The 23,181-nt window shown below is 43.1% G+C and overlaps 2 protein-coding genes across 7 annotated transcripts in view; both read right to left on the bottom strand.

The window, feature by feature from the left end:
- MBTPS1 (membrane bound transcription factor peptidase, site 1) overlaps positions 1-367 on the bottom strand; it is a 55,026-nt gene extending 54,659 nt beyond the window's left edge. Inside the window, exon 1 of one of the 2 annotated variants that reach the window (XM_019743717.2) lies at positions 200-367. The gene's annotated coding sequence lies outside the window, so the exon portion shown is untranslated. Of the gene's footprint in view, positions 1-12; positions 129-199 lie in introns of those variants that run through there. The other variant, XM_074314510.1, reaches the window with a different exon arrangement.
- Positions 368-1,955: 1,588 nt separating this feature from the next.
- On the bottom strand, positions 1,956-23,159 carry HSDL1 (hydroxysteroid dehydrogenase like 1). Of its 5 annotated transcripts, none has more exons than XM_074314512.1 (7): positions 23,036-23,144; positions 18,839-18,958; positions 14,690-14,740; positions 11,585-11,810; positions 10,458-10,903; positions 10,019-10,246; positions 1,956-4,708 (listed from the first exon to the last, which is right to left on the bottom strand). In XM_074314512.1, exons 4-7 carry the CDS (start codon positions 11,802-11,804, stop codon positions 4,610-4,612), a joined length of 993 nt encoding a protein of 330 aa, XP_074170613.1. In that variant the 5' UTR covers positions 11,805-11,810; positions 14,690-14,740; positions 18,839-18,958; positions 23,036-23,144; the 3' UTR covers positions 1,956-4,609. The 5 variants fall into 5 exon arrangements, with proteins under 5 accessions (XP_074170613.1, XP_074170614.1, XP_074170612.1 ...); XM_074314513.1 differs by lacking the exon at positions 23,036-23,144 and adding an exon at positions 19,506-19,619; XM_074314511.1 differs by lacking the exon at positions 18,839-18,958 and having other exon boundaries at positions 23,036-23,154.
- Between the last annotated feature and the right edge of the window lie 22 nt (positions 23,160-23,181).

Here is a 23,181-nt window from a genome sequence, read left to right as displayed (position 1 = left end):
AGCCTCGCTTACCGCACGCCCCCTTCGCCGCCGGCACGGCGCCCTGGTCCGCGCCCTGCGGGTCCAGGGTCGCACGGAGGGCCCAGCCACCGCACGCTAGTCCTCCACCCTCGGGGCCTCGGGCCCGGCGACCACAGGTGAACGCGCGGGCGGTCGGGAGGCGGGGAGGCGGCTCCGGGGATCCGGCCGCCTGACGTACCTGCGGCTGCCTCAAGCTCGGGTCCGGTGGGCCCGGGATAACGGCGCCTCAGCGGCGAACACACCTCGGGTCTCCATTCGGGGCTGTTTACTCCCAACTCTCGCGATACCGCGCGATCGGGGCGGAGAGACCGACAGCTGGAAGACCCAGCCCCGCCGGTCGTGCGTGCCTTGCGTGGGGCCTGCGTGCGCGCTCTGGACACCGAGGGCCGCAGGGCCTAGTCCTGGAGGGCGGACGATGGTCTCGCGACGTTTGCGGCCCGGGGGCGGGGGCGGGAGGCAGTGGAGAGTGGTCCTCCTGATGGAGGGGAACGTACAGTAGGAGTGGCTCGGAGTGGGGTGCGCTGGGCTTTGGGGCCAGGAGCTTGGAGAACGGGCACAGGCCCGAAAGCGGCCGCGCCGCGCAAGGTCCGATGGAGGACGACGCAGACTGAACGCCCCCCATGGCCAGCATTTGCTATAAACGCCTGAAGCTTGTACCCCAGCGCTCTCTTCCTGGGGCCTTTAAGGTGTCCCTATGCAGAGCCAGGCTCAGGCGGCACCCCACGCACCCACTCTACAAACCTCTACCCATTTCACCGACATGGCAGCTGAGACGCGGGCAGGTGCATCAGTCACCTGTGAACCAGTCACCTGTCTGACTCCCACTCTGACAGGAGAAACCCCTGCTCCAAATCCCGTCAGCTCCACTCCTAATCCCTCTCCACCTCGCTTGGACCACTAATGCCAGCCAAGTGGTTGCCCTTTTGAGGAAATAAGGATCAATGTGTTAAACTCTGAAAAGTTTGTTGCCCAAAAAATATCTGGGTGATTGAGATATTAGGATCACAGGCTGTTTTCTGTCTAAATGCTGAACTGGCCCACACTTGGCATTCGGCACAATTGGGGGACTGAAAACATGTTTTAGGTTATGCTAATGAAAAGTGATGTGCTATATAATATATAGATAAAACTGCTTATATCTTGTTTGAACTTTCCACTGCACCATGATAATGCAGAATGGTACCAATATGACAAAAAAAAAAAATCTCAGCATTTCACTTTCTCTAACATTTAACAAAACTGATTTAATATGGTGGATAAATACAGAATCACCTGTGAGCTTTGTGATCCTGGGCAAGTTGTACCTCAATTCTTTGTACCTCACCTTCCTCACCCCAAAAAGAAATATTACCTACGTCATAGAATGAGAGTTAAAAAAAACACCACACACATACAGAGCTTGAGTCATACATATTTAATAAATGGTGGTTATATCTAGATCAACCCACATCTGATTAAATTCTCCTCCCTACCCCCCCCCCCCATTTTGAGATTGTGTCAGGAACTTGCAGAGAGAGAATTCCATTTGTAAATCCTCAAGAGTTAAGCACTCCCTGCTGCCACCATTAATTTACTTGATCTTAAACTTAAGTGTGTTGTTCCAATTTGGGGTAAACTGGTCTTGGCCAGGGTTCTTTTAACACCCCTTTAAGTCACCAGGCCATTGAATACACAACCCAATTATTAGGGACTGAGACAGGCTAGTGAATTGCAAATATCCCTGTAAGGTGATAGTGAAGCCCAAAAAAATGGGAAAGGGGAGAAAGGCTGCCAGCTTCTGAGAACCCTATATACTGAAGGGAGTCAGGATATGAGACAGAGATGGTTGAAATCTACCAAGAAAAAGCTGACAGCCACAGGTCCCACCACTCCAGGCTCTAAAATAACTTCCTAAATCCATGCTTCATGTGTGTAATAAAACATTCACAACACCATGGAAGGTAAATCTTTATTCAAACTAAACGGTATTTTAAAGAGTAACAGCCTAGCCAATACTGAGACAGAGAAACACGGAGAGACTGGACTTGGTTTCGGAGGGCACAAAATGTCAAGGTGGAGGACACTATCTAACCCTCTGGTTCCCAAACGTGGTAAGATTTTAAGTCACAGGTTAAAACAAAACAAAAAGACTCCTCAGCAGAGCTCTCTATCCTTGCTGTCTCCCTTGTATTTCCCACTCTTTCTTAAATCCTCTACAATCGACCTTTCATCCTCACCACTCAAGGAAATGGCTTGTGGCAAAACTGCCAGTGATCTCGTTGCTGAAGTCAATGATCAGGAGAATGAGATCAAGAAATCGACTTAGTACTTTTCAAAAAACATGGTTGTGTACAATTTTCTTGCTGAATTACCAGCTCTTAATGAATTACTACCACGGGTGTTCACAGATTAAGGTTTTCTAATTTTTAAGTAAGTGTTTCTATGGGGGGAAAATGTATCTTTCATTCCAGACAACGAATTTACAAACACACAGAGCAAAACCTCTTCCAAAGAAAGAAGCAACAGCTGTCATTGTTAAATTTTCAGTTCACAGATTGTTTCAAAGGTTCTTATTTTCCACATTCTTAATAAGAAACCCCATCGACAGTGGTCCAATTATGACTCTCAAATGAGCTCTGGGAAAACGCATTTTATGTAAGACAAACCCTAAGAAAGATTCTTGGTTTTGATCTTTCACTAACTGCACCAATCAGCTTATTTACATACGTCCTGCCAAGTAGAGAATTTTAAAACATCACTGACATGGTTTACTTATTTTCATCATGTAACAATGATTCAATACCTAATCTATAAATGTAAGACATTGCTGTACTACATAACACCTTAGAAATAAATATGGTATTTTTTACATAAAGTTACTACTTCTTATTACACATCAGATTTCAGGTCAATGTGGCACGAAGTCAATTTATTTTCTAGTCTTAATGACCATAAATTAATTGTTGGGTGAGGAAAAATGCCAAATGTGACCAAATAAAGGCTTCCAAGCTAACTCCATCAAACCCTTCAGTGTTACGTAGTGTTGCTAGTGTGTCAGTTTTCACATCTGCATGTCTTCCTCTTATGTGATGAGAGCCTGACCAGTTAAGTGGAGGAGCTTCTGCATTGAGCTGAAGTCACATCTGGAAACACTGAGCCAATGTCACTGGCAAAATTGTGGGTATAGCATAAAAGCATGCTTAAGCCTACTCATGATAGAACATCACCTCAGGAGAAAACAATTCAATGAAAGTCCTGATTTCAATCTATTTACTAGTTTCTGCATCAGTGTCCCATTAAACTCCAAATTTTCAAATTGCACATACTGCCATATTCATATCGTGATTTGCAACTGTCAAAGCACTAGGCAGGCATGTGGTCCTCAAAAATGTTTGCCTTTATAGGACCTGAACCAAAAACATTTCAAAGTAGATTTCAATGCTAACCCGTATTATGGGTTATGGGGGGTTGTGCACAATTATCTTCACACCAATAAAAGTATTCACTATAATATATAAATTAATTACAAGAACCAAGAATGAGTTTCTAACTTATTTCAACAGATACAATCATTATATCACACACATAAGTTGTCCCTATTTTAACTACTATTCCATAAATACTCGGTTTACACACCAATAATGCTACGGGAATGGAATAATATTACATGGAAAAGTGTATGAAAACCAAATTAACAAGAATCTAAAGGACTAAATTCAGTTATAAAATGGGTCATAGCCTTAGAAATCACTACTTAGCCACAATAATTATAAATCAAGACATGACTGAGGGTCAGTCATTACACGTCCAAATATAGGAATGCATTAATTCCATAGATTTTTAAAACACAGAATATTGAAGTAATATTATACACGGCAAACCTATAGCACAAAATTGGGTAGGCTTGTTTAGTACAAAAAAGAATAACCTAGAATTTTAGTACCCTGTAAGATACCATGTTAAGCCATCTTGACCAAAAAATCTTTTTGAAAGGTAGATCAAGTTGCCCAGATACACACAACATACACACATATATGGTTCACTAATGAAGTATCAGTCGAAGAACAGTATTTTCTTACACAGAAAGTCAAATAATTAGAGCTATACAATAGTAATACACAGATTTCTACTGCTAATCACACCGGCAATCTTATTTATAAAATAACACTTTTAAATAGCCTTTCCTGATGAACATTTGAAAACCAATACTAGAATCCATCTACTGAAATAGATAATTTCCTTTAAAAAAACAACATCTGGGAAGAAGAGACAAGTCATGTTATAAGTATACTTCAATGTCAGATTGCTGTAGCAACATATATCACCCAACTTTTGAACAGCTTAGGAAAAAAAAAGAATCGAAATTTCGGTTTCCTCTATCAGTTCTTGTACCTCAGTCACTATGCATGCTGTGCCACCCACGTGGCCCTCGAGGTTTTTCCAGAGCATTCTCTGAAAGTATGTTTGATTTGCAAACGATGTGTCAACAGTGTGCTAAATAACCAGTAATGAAAGAAAATACAGAAGATAAATTAGATGTATTCTTCCAAATGTCAAAATACTGCAGGTTCCCGTGAGTTGGCAAAACTTCCCAAACCATCTTCCAGTTTCATGCTTTGCAGGATAAGGCCTCCTTACGTAACGAACGATTGAGAATATTTGCTCCCCACACCCAGAGCCATTCAGGCATATACTGTGCAAAAAGAAACTAAAAATGAAAAGAGAAAAAGGTTGTAAGATTAGAATCCGAAGCCACTGACACTGAAACGCACAGGTCAGCATATGATCTAATCCAACATACATCACCAATCACTTTAAACACAAAAAAGAAATAAGCCCTTAGGCACTGCTGTACTGCGCACCTACTTTTGCATAAGACCCCGTGCTAGACTCAGTAGGAACAGAAACACGATCAGCACCCACCCACCCCCTTTCTCCGTGAGGCCGGACAGACCTACATGCAGTAATATGATTCCATCTTTACTTAACATGATAGTAATAGTATGTTCATTTGGTTAAGAATTACAAAATCATTTCAGGAATAAAAGGCAGTTGAAACAGATAAATGCACACGTGCTCAGTACTATGTGAGAAAATGCGTTTGAGGGGCTGAATGGAGCTAAGCGGAACGAGAACTGAGTCAAAAACACCAGGACCCTGGTTCACTGTCTTGAGACGTGATAAAGATGACTTGGGGATCCAGGCAGGGAGCCCTGCTGACGTCCTTCTGCTCTAGGGGCTCTCCGCCAGGGCCATTTTGACCCCCAATGGACATACGGCAACCAGAAGTATTACTGGTTGTCGCAACTGGGGTGGTGGTGCTACTGGCCCCCAGTGGGTATGGGTCAGGGACAGGCTGAACAACAAGCAATTATCCAACCCCCAATACCAGTAGTGCTGCGGTGGGAAAATCCTGCGTGATACTGACAGATTTGTTAGAACCCAGATTTGTCAGCATAGTGAAAGCTACACTGAGAGAAAGTTCTAACACCTTGTGTGTTAAGAAAGGGAGATGAACAGGCCCCTGGAAAGTGCCGAAATTATAGCCTTGAACAGAAGTATAATAATAGAGGTTACCCCACCATCTCCTTAATAAACAGACTCAGGTTACTCTGCAACTCCAAGCGCCCACACTGAGTAAGGAGGGGGTCACAGTACCATGAACTGCAGGACGACAGTCCCAGAACTGAAACTGTTCACAGCACGCTTCCCAGCTGGGAGACAGGAGCCCAGTGTCTGGCTTCGAGTCATGGGTAACTTTCTGGGAAAAAGACCCTCTGTGGACCTCTTTAAAGAACCAGGATTTCATGGAGGGGAAAAAACAAACAAACAAACAAACAAACAAACAAAAACCCAAAAAACACAAAACCCGGATATCCCTCCTTGGAGCTGCTGTCCTAAAGCAAAAGGTTCTAAATCCATGGCGATAAAAGTCAGCTTATGATCCCTAAGGAGGACCCTGTAAGGACTGTCATGCTCAAACACACAGGTGCACCTGACACAGATGACATAATTGGTTCCCCCTTCAAAGTCCATTTTTTTTCGGTACTGATTTAGTGGAGAAAGAATCAGCAGCTGAAAACCTGTTTGTTTTTCATGACCACTTTGTATGACGCACGGGGACTAGTACCAAGGTGAACTCTGCCTGTTTCCTCAGGTGCTGCATGTGGAGACTGCCCTGGAACACCCTGTCTGCCTCATCCCAATGAGGTTTCAGCACCCTGAACAGCAGGGTGGAAAGAGCTAATGGGAGAGGAGAGACTAACATCCCCTGGGTATCTAGATAAACTGAAGGGGCTGACTCCTGGACCTGTGTAGGTAACAACAGAAGGAAGGAATGCCAAGTCTCTGGGCACTCGCAACTGCAGGAGAGTACCCCAATGAGGAGATGTGAGCGTGAGTGTGTGGATAAGAAAGAGAGGAGGGGTGGGTTTCGGGTTCTGGAAGGCTTTGCGCATGCTCAGGGCTCCCGACCAGTCTGTCCAGGCCTAAGAAAGGAGCTGGTCCTCCCCTGCAAAAAAAACTGACAGAAGGGCTTTCATCTCCCACAGTTGTCAGCCTGCCCCCCTTAACCCCTCCCCCACACCACAATATGCAGTCCCAGGGCCTTTTCATTTCCTCCAAGCTCCACCTCTCACCAAAGCCACATTTTCTCTTTCCAATAGCAAGACACACACACAGAATATGTGTGAACCAATACATCAAAAGTAGGTAGGAATTCAGAAAAGACGTCAAGCCAATCCGAGAGCTCAGATTCTCCCACTCTGCTCCCCATTCCCCGAAGCTTTCTCTAGGGATCCTATCACCTGGAACACAGTCTCCATATTCATAAGCAAGAGATTTATTGGTCAAGTTTTCAAGTTAATTGTTTTTTCAACCAAACACATAGCAGCATGTTTCTGGCCCTTTTGTCAAGTATCAGAGATAGAAAGCTACAACAGAAAGGCTCTTCTTTTTCTGTCAAACTTACTGTGTGTTCTGAAGCTCACAATTTAATATTGCCTGATGCCACTTCTGAAAATGATAAGAAATGCTCCCAAATCAATACTGACAACTAGTTAAAATTAAAGCAAATACATTTAACTCCTTTCTAGCTGTTTTTTAAGTCCAAATCTTTTTTTTCCTATTTTTCGCTTGCAAATCTTTATTAAGACAGCTAGCATACTACATAAAGATGTAATCGTTAAATTATATGAATAGTTGTGGAGAAAGCAAAGAAGTTACGGTTGTGAGTCAGTCTGACACTGCTCCTGTTCAGAACTGCTGTTTTGCAGACATGTGTAAGGGAGGCTGAGGCATGAGGCACGGGCCAGGAGTGAGGAAACCTGCTCCCTAATTTCTTTTCATACAAATTTAGAAATGTTCCCAGTAAAATGTGGTGAAACTGCCTTAGGTGCCATCTTCCAAGTGGCTTCAAGAAAGGTAACTCAGACATACGAAAAGTGCTGAGTCCTGCTGAAGGAAAGCCGCACAGACTGCAGCCACCATCACTTCTGAGGCCCCATCCTCACTCGGGCCTCCTCTCTGCTCAGTGATCCCCTGGTGTTGCCCCGGGCACCTCACTCTCCCTTCTTCACAGTGATTATTTCAGAGCTCCCCCACGCTCAGGCCTCCAACACCCTCCGCCTCACCGTCAGTGAGATGACCCAACCGCAGGAGCGATCAGACAGGAGTGCCGCCGCTTCCACGGGGGCTCCCAGCCTCTCCTCTCGCCTCTGTCGCTGTCTAGTTGTTTCCTAAGTCCACACCACTGCCCTGTGCTATCAGTCCTATCCCCCCAGCTTCCTGGAACCATGGCTTCTTTCTCCTGTCTTTCAGCTTTTCTTTGACACCTAACTTGCTAACTTGCATAAAGTAACTAACAAGCAGAACTCCTCCCTTCGACCTAGTCCGTCCACCAACACCTACACAGCCTTACTTCTGGAGCATGTCCCCCTCTTGTCCACACACATCTACTCACTGCAATCCAGCTGCTCCCTAAAATGCCTCTAAAAACTGCTTTCATCAAGGTCACCAAGGAGTTCCAAGATTCTAAACCCAACACACGTGTGTTGGTCTTTATGATTTGGGACAGATGGCATCACGTGACACTGATGGCTGTTCCCTCCTCCACCTGAAAACCATGTCTCCTCTTGGCGCCTGTGTTCCACTCTCCTCCTCTCCTACTGATCCTGCTGACTGCCCTTCACAGTCCACCATCCCCTGGAAGGTGGGAGTTCCTTGAGTCTCTGACCAAGCTGTCTTGTCTCTCTACACACTCTCCTTAGATGAATGTCACCCACCCCCATCTTCTCATCCAGCTAAACGCTGGTGACCAGTAAGCCTTTATATCCGTATAAACCTCTCATCTGAGGTTCCACCTATGCAGCTGCCAAGTCCACTTCTCTTAACAATTTCCCAGAACCTTCAAATCCAGCACGTGTAAAACTCTTAATGTTTCTCCAAACTTGGCCTCTTCCTCCCATGCTACCTGTTTGAGTAAATGGAACCACCAGGTTCTAAAGCCCAAAACTTGACAATGTTCTGCTGCTTCCTTTCCTTCCACCACTCATGTTCAAGCTATCACCTTTCTTGTTAAGAAATACAGTCTAATATTCTTATTTAACTCATAATGTAGAAAACTAACCAAAATAAACACCACAAAACAAAGCTTTACACAATATGTTGACATGTCAAACTTCATACAGTAAATTTCTTATTAGCTGAAGATTGACAGAGGATTAAAATCTTAACAAAATTTAGATCTTTGCAATCTGAGTAAACTACATTCAGAAAATACAACAATTACAAAATAAAAGTCATAATGGCAAAAGCTATCAGAGAAATCTGCTATGGGCAAAAGAGCAATCGATGGGTCAAATCTTGTTGTAAAATTGAAAAAATACTGATGATGCTAAAAATAATTTGAGTAAAATAAAAATGAAAATAGAAAAAAATGGAAAGTTTTAATAGCTTTGTATAGAAAACTACTCTAGGAATTAAATTAGCTTAACAGAATTTTTGGCAGAAAAATACATATTTTCAAGAAACATTCATCAATGTGAACAAAGTTTAATTGTAATTAAAAAGTTGGTGTTTTATAACTGCAGTCAAAATATTTGCTGCATCTAAACCCCGTGCTCATTATATCTTCACTTCTCAGAGAACTTCATGGTCAGTGGCTTCTAAAACTATTTTAGGTTTCTCTGCTTTTCTCCAGTAATTAAAGACCTGGAAATAACCACCTAAATAAAACTGCTTCTTATTAGCCAAACCTTTTGATAAAAGTAAAAGTTCACTGCTGATTTACTTATCTATTTATTCAGTAAAGGTAAATTTAATAATCTTTATACAAAGAGTCTCAAAAATATCTGTTTGGTAATTTAAGAAAACTCTACATATTAAAGAAAAAAGACGTCTAAACTAGGGCGTATCTACTTACTATGCCAGATAAAGAAACACAACTGCATTATAACAAATCATTATGAGTTCTCTATGTAATACTTAGAATGAAATTTTCAAATATTTAACAAAGTTACTCTTTAAAATACTAAAGACTGAAACTTTGTCATGCCTAAACAATAAACGTAAAAAAGAAAAAGCTGTGATTCTTGAACAAGTAAGTCTAAGAATATACTGAGATATTATCTGACATAATGGTTACATGAACTACAGACCTATTCTGTGGTTTTATGTTTTGGGATTACGTTGTTAACTTAGAGGTACCCCCTTAAGCATTACTAGAATCATTTTTGAAATTCCCATATAAATCCTTAGTATTTTTATACTATTACTATCTACTAATATTACAAAAGCATATTTTATCTCTCAGGTGTCAAGTAGAATGTTCTTAAAATAATAATCGCACAAAAAAGAATTTAGTGACTTAACCAGAACCACTAAGAGTGTCAGGTTTAAGAATCAGAATTTGCAATTCTCATCTGTCAGCATTAGGCTTCAATCAGATTCCCATGTGTCATTTAGAAAAGTTTAGGGCGCATTAACCCAATTATTACAAGAGCTGAGTGCATACTGTTACCTGGATAGAATGGGACCAGTATCCTGTGGTCCTTTTTGAAATGCCAAGAGTAGAAACAGCATGATGTGCATATACTTTTGGTGAAGGTACCAACCACGAGCACTTGTGCAGAAAGCTGCCAGGTGCGGTCATGTTGGTAGCCACGTAGAACGGGATTAGACTCTGTACAAAGATTCCTTTGGAAGCATATTCATACTGCAACGCTCTGCTGAAGTGGTCTAAGTAAGCCTGTTAAAATGGAGCAGGGGAAAAGACTTTTAATTTTCTGGAACTTGGAAGAAAATTCAGGAGATAAAAGGCTTGCTTATTATCATTTCAGGAAAAAACAACAGCATTAGCAAACATGAGCTGCTGACAAAGAGCTCCACAAATGGGACCAAACCATGGTAATAAATGCCCTATTGCATCATGATTTCATTTTCAACCAAGAACACATTACCTTGGAAGCAGAGAAGGCAGCCAGCTGGGGCGTTGGTTTGCAGCAGGAGCCGGAAGAGATAGTGACGACAGCGCCTTTCTTTCTCTCCACCATCCCCGGTAACACTATGTGGACCATCAAACTAGCCGCAGCAATGTTGACATTTATGATGTCCCAGAGTTTGTCCTCGGAGACCTGAGTAAAATACTGGGGGTAGGGATAAAACACGCCTACATTATTTACCAAGATGCCAATGTCTTTATCTTTCAAGGCTTCTCGAATTGGGTGGTAGATCTCACGGCCGTTGCTGAAGTCCGCCACTATAATATCGGTTTCCACTTTGTAGGTGTCAGCGATGTCTTTAGCAACCATCTGTAACTTCTCTTGGTTCCGACTAATCAGGATGATATTGAGACCACGGCTCGCTAACTCTTCTGCATAGGCTCTTCCAATCCCATCTGTTGCACCTACAGTACAACCAGGAAAAGTGAGCATGCTCTTTTCATGGTGAGATCTTCAAAATTGAACCTTAAATACCCCATTTCCCATTCCTGCTTTCATCAGAGAAAGAATCACACTAGAAGTCAAGTGAGCTCTAATACTGGTCAGTCAAGCACAACAGCATAAGATACATGCCAGTCAAACGCTCTCCTAGACACCCTGACGGGTACAGGAAGAGCTGTTTTATATTCACCAAGTTGACTGTGAGATACAGTAGGAAGCTGTTTCCAAACTTATTTCTCTGGCTTGAATGAGTGCCAGGAGGTACTTTCCTGGGCAATAATGACAAATTAAAATGACATTTAAAATAAGGAAAGCATTTCTGAAAGTGAAGAGAGTCCATGAGGACAATTTCAAAATACCGCAAAAAGGAAAAGGTGTAGGAAGGTGGGGCTGGAACACGACTGGGAACAGGAGAGGGAAGAATAAGGATAAAAACCATAGGAAAATTCTTCCAAGATGGGGGCAGTAAGGAAATGTGAACAGAATCATAACAGAATATGTTTTTTATTATCCGCAAGTTCCCACGAAAACATCACATTAAATTCAGTGACGCCTAGAATCACGCATCCAACTTAAAACACAACTTAAACAGGAACAATCATTTCGATTTTAAATTAGGCAAGAATTGAAATCTCATTTCTTACCACTCACAACTGCCCATCTTCCATACTGCTTGATCAGATCTGCTCTGCTCACCAGGCGAGGGACAAAGTGCAGCCTGATGAGGCTATAAAAGTCACAGATGACAGTGATGCTTTTTCTGGCCGTATACCAGGCCCCAACCAAGGCTAGAGCTTCCACGTAGCAATTGCACGACCTGGCGATTTCCCTATACAAGAGGTAGAAGCTGTCAACGGCAGCCATGGCAGCCTGCAGGGAAGTGGAAAGAGAGGTGTTCGTTGTTTAGTAAGTTAAAGGAACGCACACAGTCTGAGTGAAGAAAGACATCTGAGGACATCAGAGCTTAACAATTTGCATTCCGACCACAGTAACAGTTCCAATGCATGTAGCCCGTGGATCCAGGCAATTTATGCTCTCACTAATACTTGTAGTTTATAAAGTTCTTTTCTTCCAAGGAGATTAGTTGTGTTGACAGCTACCAAGAGATACCAAATTCCTACTAAAATGCAGGCGCTGTGCTACATGTTGTGGATACAGAGATAAACACAACATGCTCTGTGCCCTAAAAAAAAGCTCCTAGCCCAGTGTAATGACAGGCACAGACTTTTTAATTCATCTAACTGCTGAAAAGGATGTTTGTTTCTTTCTTTTATTCATAATCAGCAAGTGCAGAGGGCCTACTACCCAGGTAGAGACAAAGTAGAAGAAATAGAAGTAATATTAAGACCTGACCTTGGCCACAAAGGGCTTACAGTCCATTTGAGACAAAGCTAAGCTTTAATAACCTTTCACATAAATTAAGCACATATTACATATAAATAATATACACAAATGTGTATTAGAAAAGACATACTCCACAAACTTACAAGAAATGGTTTTCTCAAATGACAATGGAGTAAGCACTCCTCCATCCTACTAGCTTAATTTGTACACCATTATGATCTTTGTCCCTTTATGTTTGAGGAAATACAACTCAAATAAAAGTCCAATACAACTCTTTTAAGTATCCACACAGCAAGAATTTACAAAGCACCTACTATGTTCATGCACTGTGACAGATGCTAAGGATTCAAAGATGAATTAAATTACTGTGTGGAGAAGAGACAGACATTTAACAGAATCATTTTCAATGCCCTATGAACTGCTGCATGCAGGCCTGCAATCAGAGATAACCCTGCAGAGTAGACAAGGGCTGGGCATGACCATGGATGACGAACTTCATCCTAGATGGGACCTGGGGAGCCACTGACCCAACTGTGCACTATCGATGAGGGACAAAGTATCAAACAGACCAGAACAGACTACAATTAAATTACGGGGAGATCAGATTTACACAAACACAAGGACACAGCATTTATTATATAAAAGAAAACTGATGTTAAGCCAAAATATATGTATATAAAACTTCTGGGATTAGTCCCTGTTATAGAAATCCCATTAAAATGGTGGGGGGCAGGGGGAGAATCATGAAACTAAGAAAACACCCAACAATAGCAGCAAAAATTGACATAAGCTTAAGGAAGAATGAGTGAATTTCCTCCCACTCGGCTACAAAATAAGCTCAACCAGGCTGCAGAGCAAAAAATGAAATAAACAGCAGAAAATAAATTAACCACAAATGGAATGTTTATATAAAAATGACACCATATTGTGATAAAAGGCACATAAAATAATCAAAACTGTTGAATATATGAATATATGTGTTGAATATATATATATATGAATGTGTAGCCCAAATTAAAAACAACACATACAAAAGAAATATGATAGAAAACTGAAGAAATGGATAGGCAGTAGGATTCTTAAATGCCCCCCAATAAGGATATATACTCTCTCATCAAACAGAAAGTTGCATATTGCTGCCCTATTACTAATTAAGTTGATGTGGCGTTAAGTAAGTTAAAGAATGTTTTTCTCAAATGACAATATAGAAAATGACTGAAGTTGGGCCCCCTTATTTCCTATGGGTAAAATGCTATAGACTGTTGTTCTGTTCATAGAAACTTACCTCCTAAATAAGAATGTCAAGATTGATTATGAAAAGAAAATATTATAAACCTTATTAGCTGCACAAACCAAATACTTAATAAATACAATTAAATGCTCTTTTGGGGTAATTATCTTTCATGGACCCCACTGGCTAAGATTTCCTAAAGTATGACGTACCAAGACCAACAAAGTTTGGACTGAAGATGCCTTTCTTTTCCTGCTCCATCTGCCAGACCACAGGCCATAACACACTCCTTGTCTGCCCCCAAATCATTCAAAGTTAGGATCATTTGTCTCAAAACTGTTCATTCTTTTTCTGCTGTGCATGAATGCCTCTCAAAGCTCACCCACACTAGAGAAGAGGGAACGACATCCCACCCCCTTTCAAGGGTCTCTTGCTCTGCCGTCTCGATATATAATTAAGTCCCTGCTGAGGCAGGCAGCTGACAGGATGTGCCCCTGACCTGGCATTGTATCAGTGTTCACAATGGTTACAGTCCCTGAATAGTATTAGCTGCTAGATTCCCAAAGAAACGACCAAAACAGTAACTTCTTATCAGAAAGAATATAAAAACTAAAAGTCCATGTTAAACCATCTGAAATTGGGAGATCCTGAAACTATGTTTTAAAGTACACACGTGCCTTTTGTCATAACTAATCAAAGACTAGGCCATGAGAAAGTAAATGCAAAAAATAATCACTTGCATGCACTAGTACTTTTCAAACAAAAATAAAAGTAGAAATAACAAAACTATGACAAAAAAACTACACACTTGTAATATTGAATATATTCTTCTAAATAACAGGTGCATGTTTATCTAAGATGTTAAAACAATGTTTTCAATGAAAAATTAAATACCACACATCAAGATCTAGTGGGTTGTAGCCAAAGCAACACCTGTGGGAAAGGTAACTGCATGAAGTGTCTATAATGAGGTTCTAGCTACACAGGAGGTCGGATATGCCTCATGGAATGATCTCACTAATGGGAAACTCAACTTCCTCCCCCCATCCCAGACAATTTGTTTCAAGAATTTGAATATTTGTGAAGGAAAAAATTCTTAGCAAAAGATGCCTGACTATAAAGGAGTTTACCGATCTTTCTACTCTAGTCATTAACTGTCATGGTTTCCTCTTACCTTGTCTCTTGGTCTTCAGGAATATGCTGTTCTAACTCTCTTAAGGCCAATCTGTAAACAAAAACCAACACAAAATAAATTCCTTTCCTTTGCCCTCGTAGCTCAGCTGGGAAAACTGTATATGAAACTGAGATAAAAGTTTTTGAAAATTAAGAAAACACAAAAATTCTTATGCCATGAATTCCTGTCTACCGGGGGGTGCCAAAAAATGTATACGAGTGGACACTTTGGTCAGCGTTGCTCAAGCAGTAGTTCGCCATAATCAGAAGTGTCTGGATGCTGATGGTAACCACTTTGAGCACCTCTTATAATTGCGGAAGTCAAATATGACTTGTATTCATCTCTTGTTACTGGTATATATTGAGTATTACAATTGTAATACAGTTTTCCTTTCTTAAAATGTGTATACATTTTTTTGGCACCCTCTGTATATAGGCAGCAAAGCATTTCCTCATCCCAGAATAAGGAAGGGAACAACAGCGTCTATCTGGTGAAAGGCTCAGCGGAAATGGGCCCCTTTTCCTGCACCTTTTTGCTTCAGGAACATTTCATCAAATGGGACAAAACCTGTTCAAATAGCCTAGAGCGAGATGGCGCTCTGCACAGACATGGGGAGCTCAGGACACATGCGCAGGAAGAAGCTGGCCTGGCAGGGGAGGCAGACACAAGCATCCTTTCTCCCTGGTGTCCTCCTGGGCTTTCCCCTGGGTCTCCTCTTTCCCTCTGCAAACCACCTTCCTGCACTCTACCTGAAGGGCACTTGAACCTCCACACTCCTGCAGCCACCTGGCATCTCTATTCCAAATTCCTGGCAGAGATTCTCACTAGCCCTGGAGCTCAGGTATCCAGCAGCTGTCTGATCAGCTGGCGGAGGTGGCGGGGAGGAAGTGTCCTGCGGTATCTTGAACAGCCCGTTCTAGCCTGTGAGTGGGGCGGGTGCTACAAGAATGAGGAAATGAAAAGAAACTCTGGTACACCTTTCCCCTCTCCTTCCACCCTAGACACTGTGTTATAACTGTTTTGTTTTTGACCCAGCCCCACGCGGCTGAGTTCTCTAAGGCTGAGGCCCAATCTGACTCCTCTGTTTCTCCAGCACCTTCACAACCCCTGGCACAGAGCAGGAGCTCAACAGATGTTTGTTGCATTAAACTGTACTACCCAGTCTCTGCTCAGCTCCCAGGCTGTTTTTCCTGTCTAGCTCTCAGTCTCCACATACCATCTTGTCTCCCACTCCAGAGGGGACCACCAAACAAACTCCTTTGATTCTTTACAGAAAGAAAAACATCATGTGCAAAACCCACCAGGGACCTCCAGCTCAGCTCCAGCAGGAAACACACCGACTTCAGGGGTGAGTTGAGAACAGTGGTATCCAGGGCCTTCACCCCCAAGTTGGCCCCGCTTCTCGACTCTACCCACTCAATTCCCCTTCACCATATTGTTGGGGGGAATACCATTACCATATTTTAACATACAATTCCACCACAAGTACCTTAAACGTGTATTATCACTGCTATATTTTTTAAAAGTCACAGAGAATCAGAGGGCTGATGGCATTCAACCTTGAGGTACAGAAAGGCAACTTGATCATTCCCCAGACACAACTCCAATGGGCGAGGTTTGACTCACATCAACCAAACTCACAGAAGACTGACAAATTCAAACACCAACTTATTTATGAATAATAGACAATATAGCCAAGAAGCCTAAACATGCATGGTCACTTGTCTGTAGGAAAGTCTACGACGACATTCAAACTATGAAAACAACAGCAATGAGGAAAGCTCCAGGTCGGACACTGAGGACCCATTCCGAGTTAAGCCAGGAGCCCCTGCCACGCCGTGGACACAGAAAGCACTGAAAGATGAATAGAGCAATTCAATGTAATGTGGTGAGGGCACTGCTGACGAAGGTGTAAGACCATTCTGGGCGGAGAGGAGGCAAGGCCCAGCCTGCCAGGTCCGTGAAAGGTCCGGCCTGCCAGGAAACGGACAAATTCAGTGTGCTTACAGCACAGGATGGGCACCTAAGGACGGAAAGGGGGTGGAGGGGAGGCCAGATCATGACACACCTTTAGGCCAAATGGAAGCTCGGGCCTCACTCTCAGTAAGTCCCTTATGCCAAAGGAAGAAGCTTCTGGGTTTGTTGTGGAAGGTGTGGCTGCAGTAGTGCAGGCAGAATGTGAGGAGTCCTGAAACCTGGTCGGTCCAGATGGGGATGAAGCAAGGCTGGACTAAGAACACATGGCTTTGTGACTGAATGCTTGCTGCTCCTCAGACACACCATTTCCACACATTTGTTCATACCCCGATGGGACCATAAATGAAAAATAACAGGAAATTGTCAATTCCTTTCATCCTCTCAATCCTCTTCCCCACCCTAAAGTACAAGATGGAAAATAATTTCTAATGAAAGAAGAAATCAGGACTCCCTCCAAAGCCACTAAATTCCAGGAAAGCTCATGGAAACAGAGTTTTAAAGGCGTTTACTACACATTTAAGTCTAGGAGCCAACCAAGATATGAATAGATATCGAGCTGCATTTAACTTGCTTGGGGGTTTGACTTTTTAATTTCTCTGTGGATAGGTATTAGTCTAAAACTTAGAGAAATCCATTATTTAAAAAGCAACAATAAAACACAGTAAAATTCTGGTTCCTATACAACCTTCCTATAAAAGTTATTATAAATCTTTGTTTTCTTGCCTCTACAGAAAATACTATCAAAACAAGACAAACAGGGGCAGGAAGAAAAGCAACTCCCTGCTGTCTGTTGGGCATCTTCTACGTTGATAAGGCCATACCCATCAGGGCTAATTCTTCAAACACTTAAAAGTCTCTTAGGTGGGGCGGCCGGATGGCTCAGGTGGTTAGAGCGTGAGCTCTGAACAGGGTTACTGGTTCGATTCCCACATGGGTCAGTGAGCTGAGCCCTCCACTAGATTGAAGACAACGAGCTGCCGCTCAGCTTCCAGGGAGCAGCCGGATGGCTCAGTTGCTTAGAGCACAAGCTTGCAACAACAAGGTTGCCAGTTCAATTCCCACATTGGATGGTGGGCTGTGCCCCCTACAACTAAAGATTGAAAATGCTGACTGGACTTGGAGCTGAGCTGCACTCTCCACAGCTAGATTGAAGGACAATGACTTGGAGCTGATGGGCCCTGGAGAAAAACACTGCTCCCCAATATTCCCCAATTAAAAAAAAAGTCTCTTAGGTAAATTATGGCCTTTGGGTGATGATGTGTCAATGCAGGTTCATCCTTGGTAGAAAAAAAAAAAAAGGTACCCTTCTGGTTAGTGATGTGCCGCTGACAGTGGGAGAGGCTCTGCAGGTGTGGGAGAAGGGAGCAGATGGGAAATCTCTGTACCTTCGTCTCATTTTTATCATAAACCTAAAACTGCTCAAAAAAAAAACACTTAAAATAAAAAAACCTTCGGAAAAAAACCTTAAAGGTAACATTACAACTATAAAAATATCATGGGAAAATTATGGTCAAAATTGCAAGGAGCAAAGTCACTTCCTCAAAGCACAACTGCTGTGGCCTATAACACTGCCCTGACCTACAACTGAGATGGCTCAATTCGCGGTGAAAAGGGCACCGGAATCTAATACAGGCAGACCTCAGCAACACGGAGGGTCCGGCTCCACTACATGCCTATCCAAAACCTTCAAGAACCAAGAGTTCTGGGAAAAGCGTCTTGGCTGAAACATAGACATCACCGAGCTATCCAAATGGATGGTAAAAGAACCCAAGACAGATTAGCAAAAATGTTTTCAGAGCAAATAAAGCAAGTATCATGGGAAGAAGACAATGCACCACCAAACGAAAGGCAGTGTGGTCGTCTGGGTAATGGGCCTTCAAGATGTCCACACCTTAGTCCTCAAACCTTGTAAATATGTCACCTTCTGTAGCAAAGGGGACTTTGCAGGTTGATTAAATTAAAGATTTTAAGATGGGGAGATTATCCTGAATTATCTAGGATGGGTCTAATGTCATCACATGCATTTTTATGAAAGGGAGGCAGAAGGGTCAGGGTCAGAGAAGATGAGACCAAGAAGCAGAGGTTAGAGGGGGGAGGGGAGATATTCAAGGACGCTAGGCTGCTAGATTTGAAGAAGGAGAGAGGGGGTCACAGTTTAAGGAATGCAGGCACCTCTAGAATCTGGCAACAGCAAGGAAACACATTCTCCTCTGGAGCCTCCAAGGTGACATATCCTTGCTGACACCTTGACTTTAGCCCAGGGAGACAATTTCAGACTTCTGACCTCCAGAACTGTAAGAGAACAAATTTGCAAATTAGGATGGATGGATGGACGGATAATCTGTCAGTCTAGTTTCTAGGACCGTAAAGAGACAAGTTGCAAATCCTGCAACATCCCTTACACCAAAACCTTCAAGTGTATACAGGAACAAGAAAGCCTCTGGTTTCTATGATCTCTCATAGCTGGGATAGACCTGAGGTGGTCCTCACCATCCTCATCAAAAGCTGGTACTGTCCAACTTTTCAGGAAGGCTCCAGGGCCGTGGACTTTATTTTCATTAACATTTTTTCCCCCCATAGGAATCTTACTTCTTTCACACAGTCTAGATCTGCCTTGCTCTCAGTACGCAAATCCAATCTCAAATCCTACTAAGAACAGCTCAAGTCCCATTCCTTCTCTTCCATTCAATCCCAGCACTCACTGACGGGCACTGATGACACACCAGGCCCTGAGGATAAACTGGAGACCCACATACCTCTTCCTTTTCTCTCCTAGGTCATTGCACCAACCCCCACCTCTGAGTTCCCCTCTGTCTCTCTTACCCAGTGTGGCACTTACCAAACTGCTCTGCATTCTACTTAAGTGTCTAATTGGTTCTCTATCTTGGTTCCCCAAGTAAAGCACAGGGCTCTTGAGGACAGGAAATGTCACCTAAAACTAACTTTTCTGTAATTAAAGAAAAAAAAAGAAAAATACATGTGGAAGTTGTAAAACCTATTATGCACTGTTCAAAGAATAATAAAACAAAACACCCACGCAGCCACCCTACTTCACAAACAAAACCCATCTTAGAAACCCATCCACTTCTTCCCTGATCATATCCCCTTCCACCACCCTGGGCCAACCACCTGCCTAAACTCTGACAGAATTAGTCCTGTGCCTTTTTTTATTATTATTATTAGTTTCAGGTGTACAAAACAATGTCATAGACATGTATCATTTATATCCCTCACACTGTGAAAACCCCTCCCCCCATTTACTACCCCTCTGATACCGCATACAGCCATTACAATGCCTTTTTTTTTTTTAATAGCTGTACTAGGTGTTACCGCAGCATGGATTCTGAAATACCTAATAGTATTCAGTTTGCCTGGTTGTGAACCTTATATAAAGGAATCATACTTCGTGTATTCTTTGGTGACTTGTTTCTTTCACTCAATATTGTTTTTGAGACTCATCTGTGCTCCTGGAGCAGTAGGTCACACTTTCACTGCTGCACATTATTTCATGGTCCGAATACACCATATTCATATATCCCTTCTATTGCTGATGGGCATTTGGTTGTTTGTGTTGGTTTTTATTCTACAGCTTTGATCAGTGATGCCATGAACATTCTTACGCACGTCTCCTGGGCACATATATGAGAGTTCCTCAGAGGGATATGCCCGAGTCACACGGCGAGGCCACCAGGCATCCATGCCTTCAAGCAGATGCTGCCCAAGTGGCTGAACCCCTTGGCATGCCCACCGACAGTGAGTGTGAGTTCACACTGCCTCTTTCTCAATGGCTGGCAACGTCCAACAGTTCACCTTCTACCCACAGCGTGTTGTGAAATGAGATGTAATTACGGTTTTAATATCCATTTCCTGATGACTAATAAGGTTGATTGGCATTCTTCTGATATGTGCTGTGTTCTCCTATCTATAAAATGCCTGTTCCTAGTTTCTGCCTTATTTTCTTCTATTGTATTGTCTTTTTCTTTCAGAACTCCAAGAATTCTTTCTATGTGCTAGATACTAGTCCTCTGTATGTTTTGTCTCCAGTGCTTTCAATGACTGAATGTCTTCATTTTAATGGAGTCCAATTTGTCAGTCTTTTCCTGTATGGTTTGTGCTTATGTTTTATTTCAGAAATCCTGCCTTAGCCTCCACTTATAAAGATGTTTTTCTATGTTATTGTCTGCAAGTTTTACAGTTTTGCTTTTCAGATTTACGTCTTTAATCCTCCTGCAGCTTTGTGAAGCTGTGAGGCTGGGCTTGCATCCACCTTTAATATTCCTCCTCGGGACCTGGCGGGGCACTGTGGACACAATATTTATTTAATAAATAGAAGCAAATACTGCTTTGCGTTCAAAGCTCAAATTTCACTCTTGAGGATAAAAAGCTTAAGAAGTTTCTCAAACTTCGTGTCAGCACTTTGACAAAGTTATTATTGGTGTATCATGACTTTTTGAATTTTCCTTACCTTCCTTTGCCAATGTATAATAAGCCACTAAACTGAATCCATGGGAAGCTGAGTGGAAAGAGCAGAACATGGGATCACTCATCCAGGATCCAGTACTCCTGTTTCATGTCTCCATTTGTGTAGTAGGAATTAAGATATTCATAGCATCTACTCCTAGGTATACACCCAAGATAACTGAAAACTCATGCTCACACAAAAACTTGTATAGCCATGTTCACAGAAGCAGTATTCACAACATCTAAAAAGTGGAAAAGACCCAAATGTCAATCAACAGATGAATGGATAAACAAACTGTGGTCTAGCAACATAATGGAATATTATTCAGCAATAAAAAGAATGAAGTATGGATACATGCTACATGGACAAACCTTGTAAACATTATGCTGAGTGAAAGAAGCCAGATACAAAATCATGATTCCAAATATCAGGATTCCCATGATATGAAATGTCCAGAAAAGGCAGATCCGCAGAGACAGAAAGTAGATTATGGTTGCCAGGGGACAGGGAGAGTGGGAAATGGGGAGTGAACTGCTAATGTGATTTCTTTTTGGAATGGGAATGTTCTGGAGTTGAATAGTGGTGAGGGCTGTACACTGTGAATATACTGCTATGAAAAGTATATTTTTAAATGGCTAAAATGTGAATTTTATGTAAATTTTATCTCAATTTTTTAAAAAATCAACAAAAAATACCATGGCCCTGGACTACTACTGTAGTAATTAAAAACACAGACTCTGAAGAGCCTTCCTGGGGTCAAATCCATGTAAGAGTTGTGTATCTTGGGTGAAGGTGAGGTTACTTCACCTCTAAACATGAGATAATAGCTCCTACGTAAGATTATAATGAAAATTAAGTGAGGTCAGACACATAGAGCACTTAAGAACAGTGCCTGGGATGTAAGTAAGTGCTCAACAAATCTTAGCTAGTAGCCACTATAATTCAGTGTTGAATGTCAGCTATCGGCTCTCTGTGGTGGTCAGGGTTAAAACTGAGAGCTGGCTTTCTGCGAAAGACTCTTAAGTGCTTTATTCCTATCGCCTCACTTATTCTCGCATCAACCTTATGACGCAGAGTTATAATCATCCCCAGTTTACAGATAGGAATGCTGAGGCTTATAAAGGTAGCGTGACATACACGAGCCCCACAGCAAAGTGGGCAGTGGGAATTCATTTCAAGGTCTATTAAAGTCCAGAACCCTGGATGGTGGCCCCAAAGTGCGCCCCCTGCCTCCACCCCTATTCCCCCGCGGGCATCCCGCTGGCATCACAGAGAGGGCCTCAGGGTTTGGTTGGCTGAAGTGTCTGGGCTGCACGTTCCTTTGAACAGGAGCAGCCACACTGGTGTCCAGAACCCTTCCCCTCCAGCAAGCCTGAGCAAACGACCGCCGCTTCGGGAACTGGCGGTGCCCTTTCTTCAAGCGCTCCTTTATTCTAAATTACTTCTAATTCGGAACAAAAGACGACAACAAATTCCACTCATACCAAGTCCTTAGGAAATGAGAATAAAGAAGCATGGACAAAAGGCAGTGATTTTCAGAGCGTTGTAAGGAGCACCCCGGTTAAGGGTCTGGGGGTAACGGAAACCTGGCACTCGCAGTGGGTGGGGCCCCAGATCTGCCGGGTCCTAGGGGGAGGAGACAGGCCCAGAAGAGAGTCCTCTGGGATGCAACGCAGGGATGGAGTTAGGGGAGAGCGCTCTGGGGTTGGGGACGCGGGTCTAAAGGGAGAGGTGCTGGGGGTGGGTGTCCGAGGGAAGGGAGAAACGAAGGGGTCCAGTGTCCCGATGGCGCGAAGGGGCACTGGTCCGGGGGGGCGTGGTGGGGTACAGAGAGACGGGCGCGCCCAGGGGAACGAGGAGGACCAGGCGGGCCTAGGGCCCGGAGCCGCACGCGGGGAGCACGGTACCTGCAAAAGCAACGCAGTCTCCGAGCTGCTCCCGCCGGACCCGTGCGTCTGCCACCCCCGTCGCCGCCGCCGCCGCCGCTGCCGCGGGCCGCACCCCCACGTGACCCGCGCACGCGCCGGAGGCGGAGCCGTTGTAAGGCCCGCCC

Source organism: Rhinolophus sinicus, linkage group LG11 (genome assembly GCF_036562045.2).
Source record: "Rhinolophus sinicus isolate RSC01 linkage group LG11, ASM3656204v1, whole genome shotgun sequence".
NCBI lineage: Eukaryota > Metazoa > Chordata > Mammalia > Chiroptera > Rhinolophidae > Rhinolophus > Rhinolophus sinicus.
Note: the sequence above shows the minus strand (reverse complement) of the source record. Positions and strands in the feature narration are given on the sequence as shown.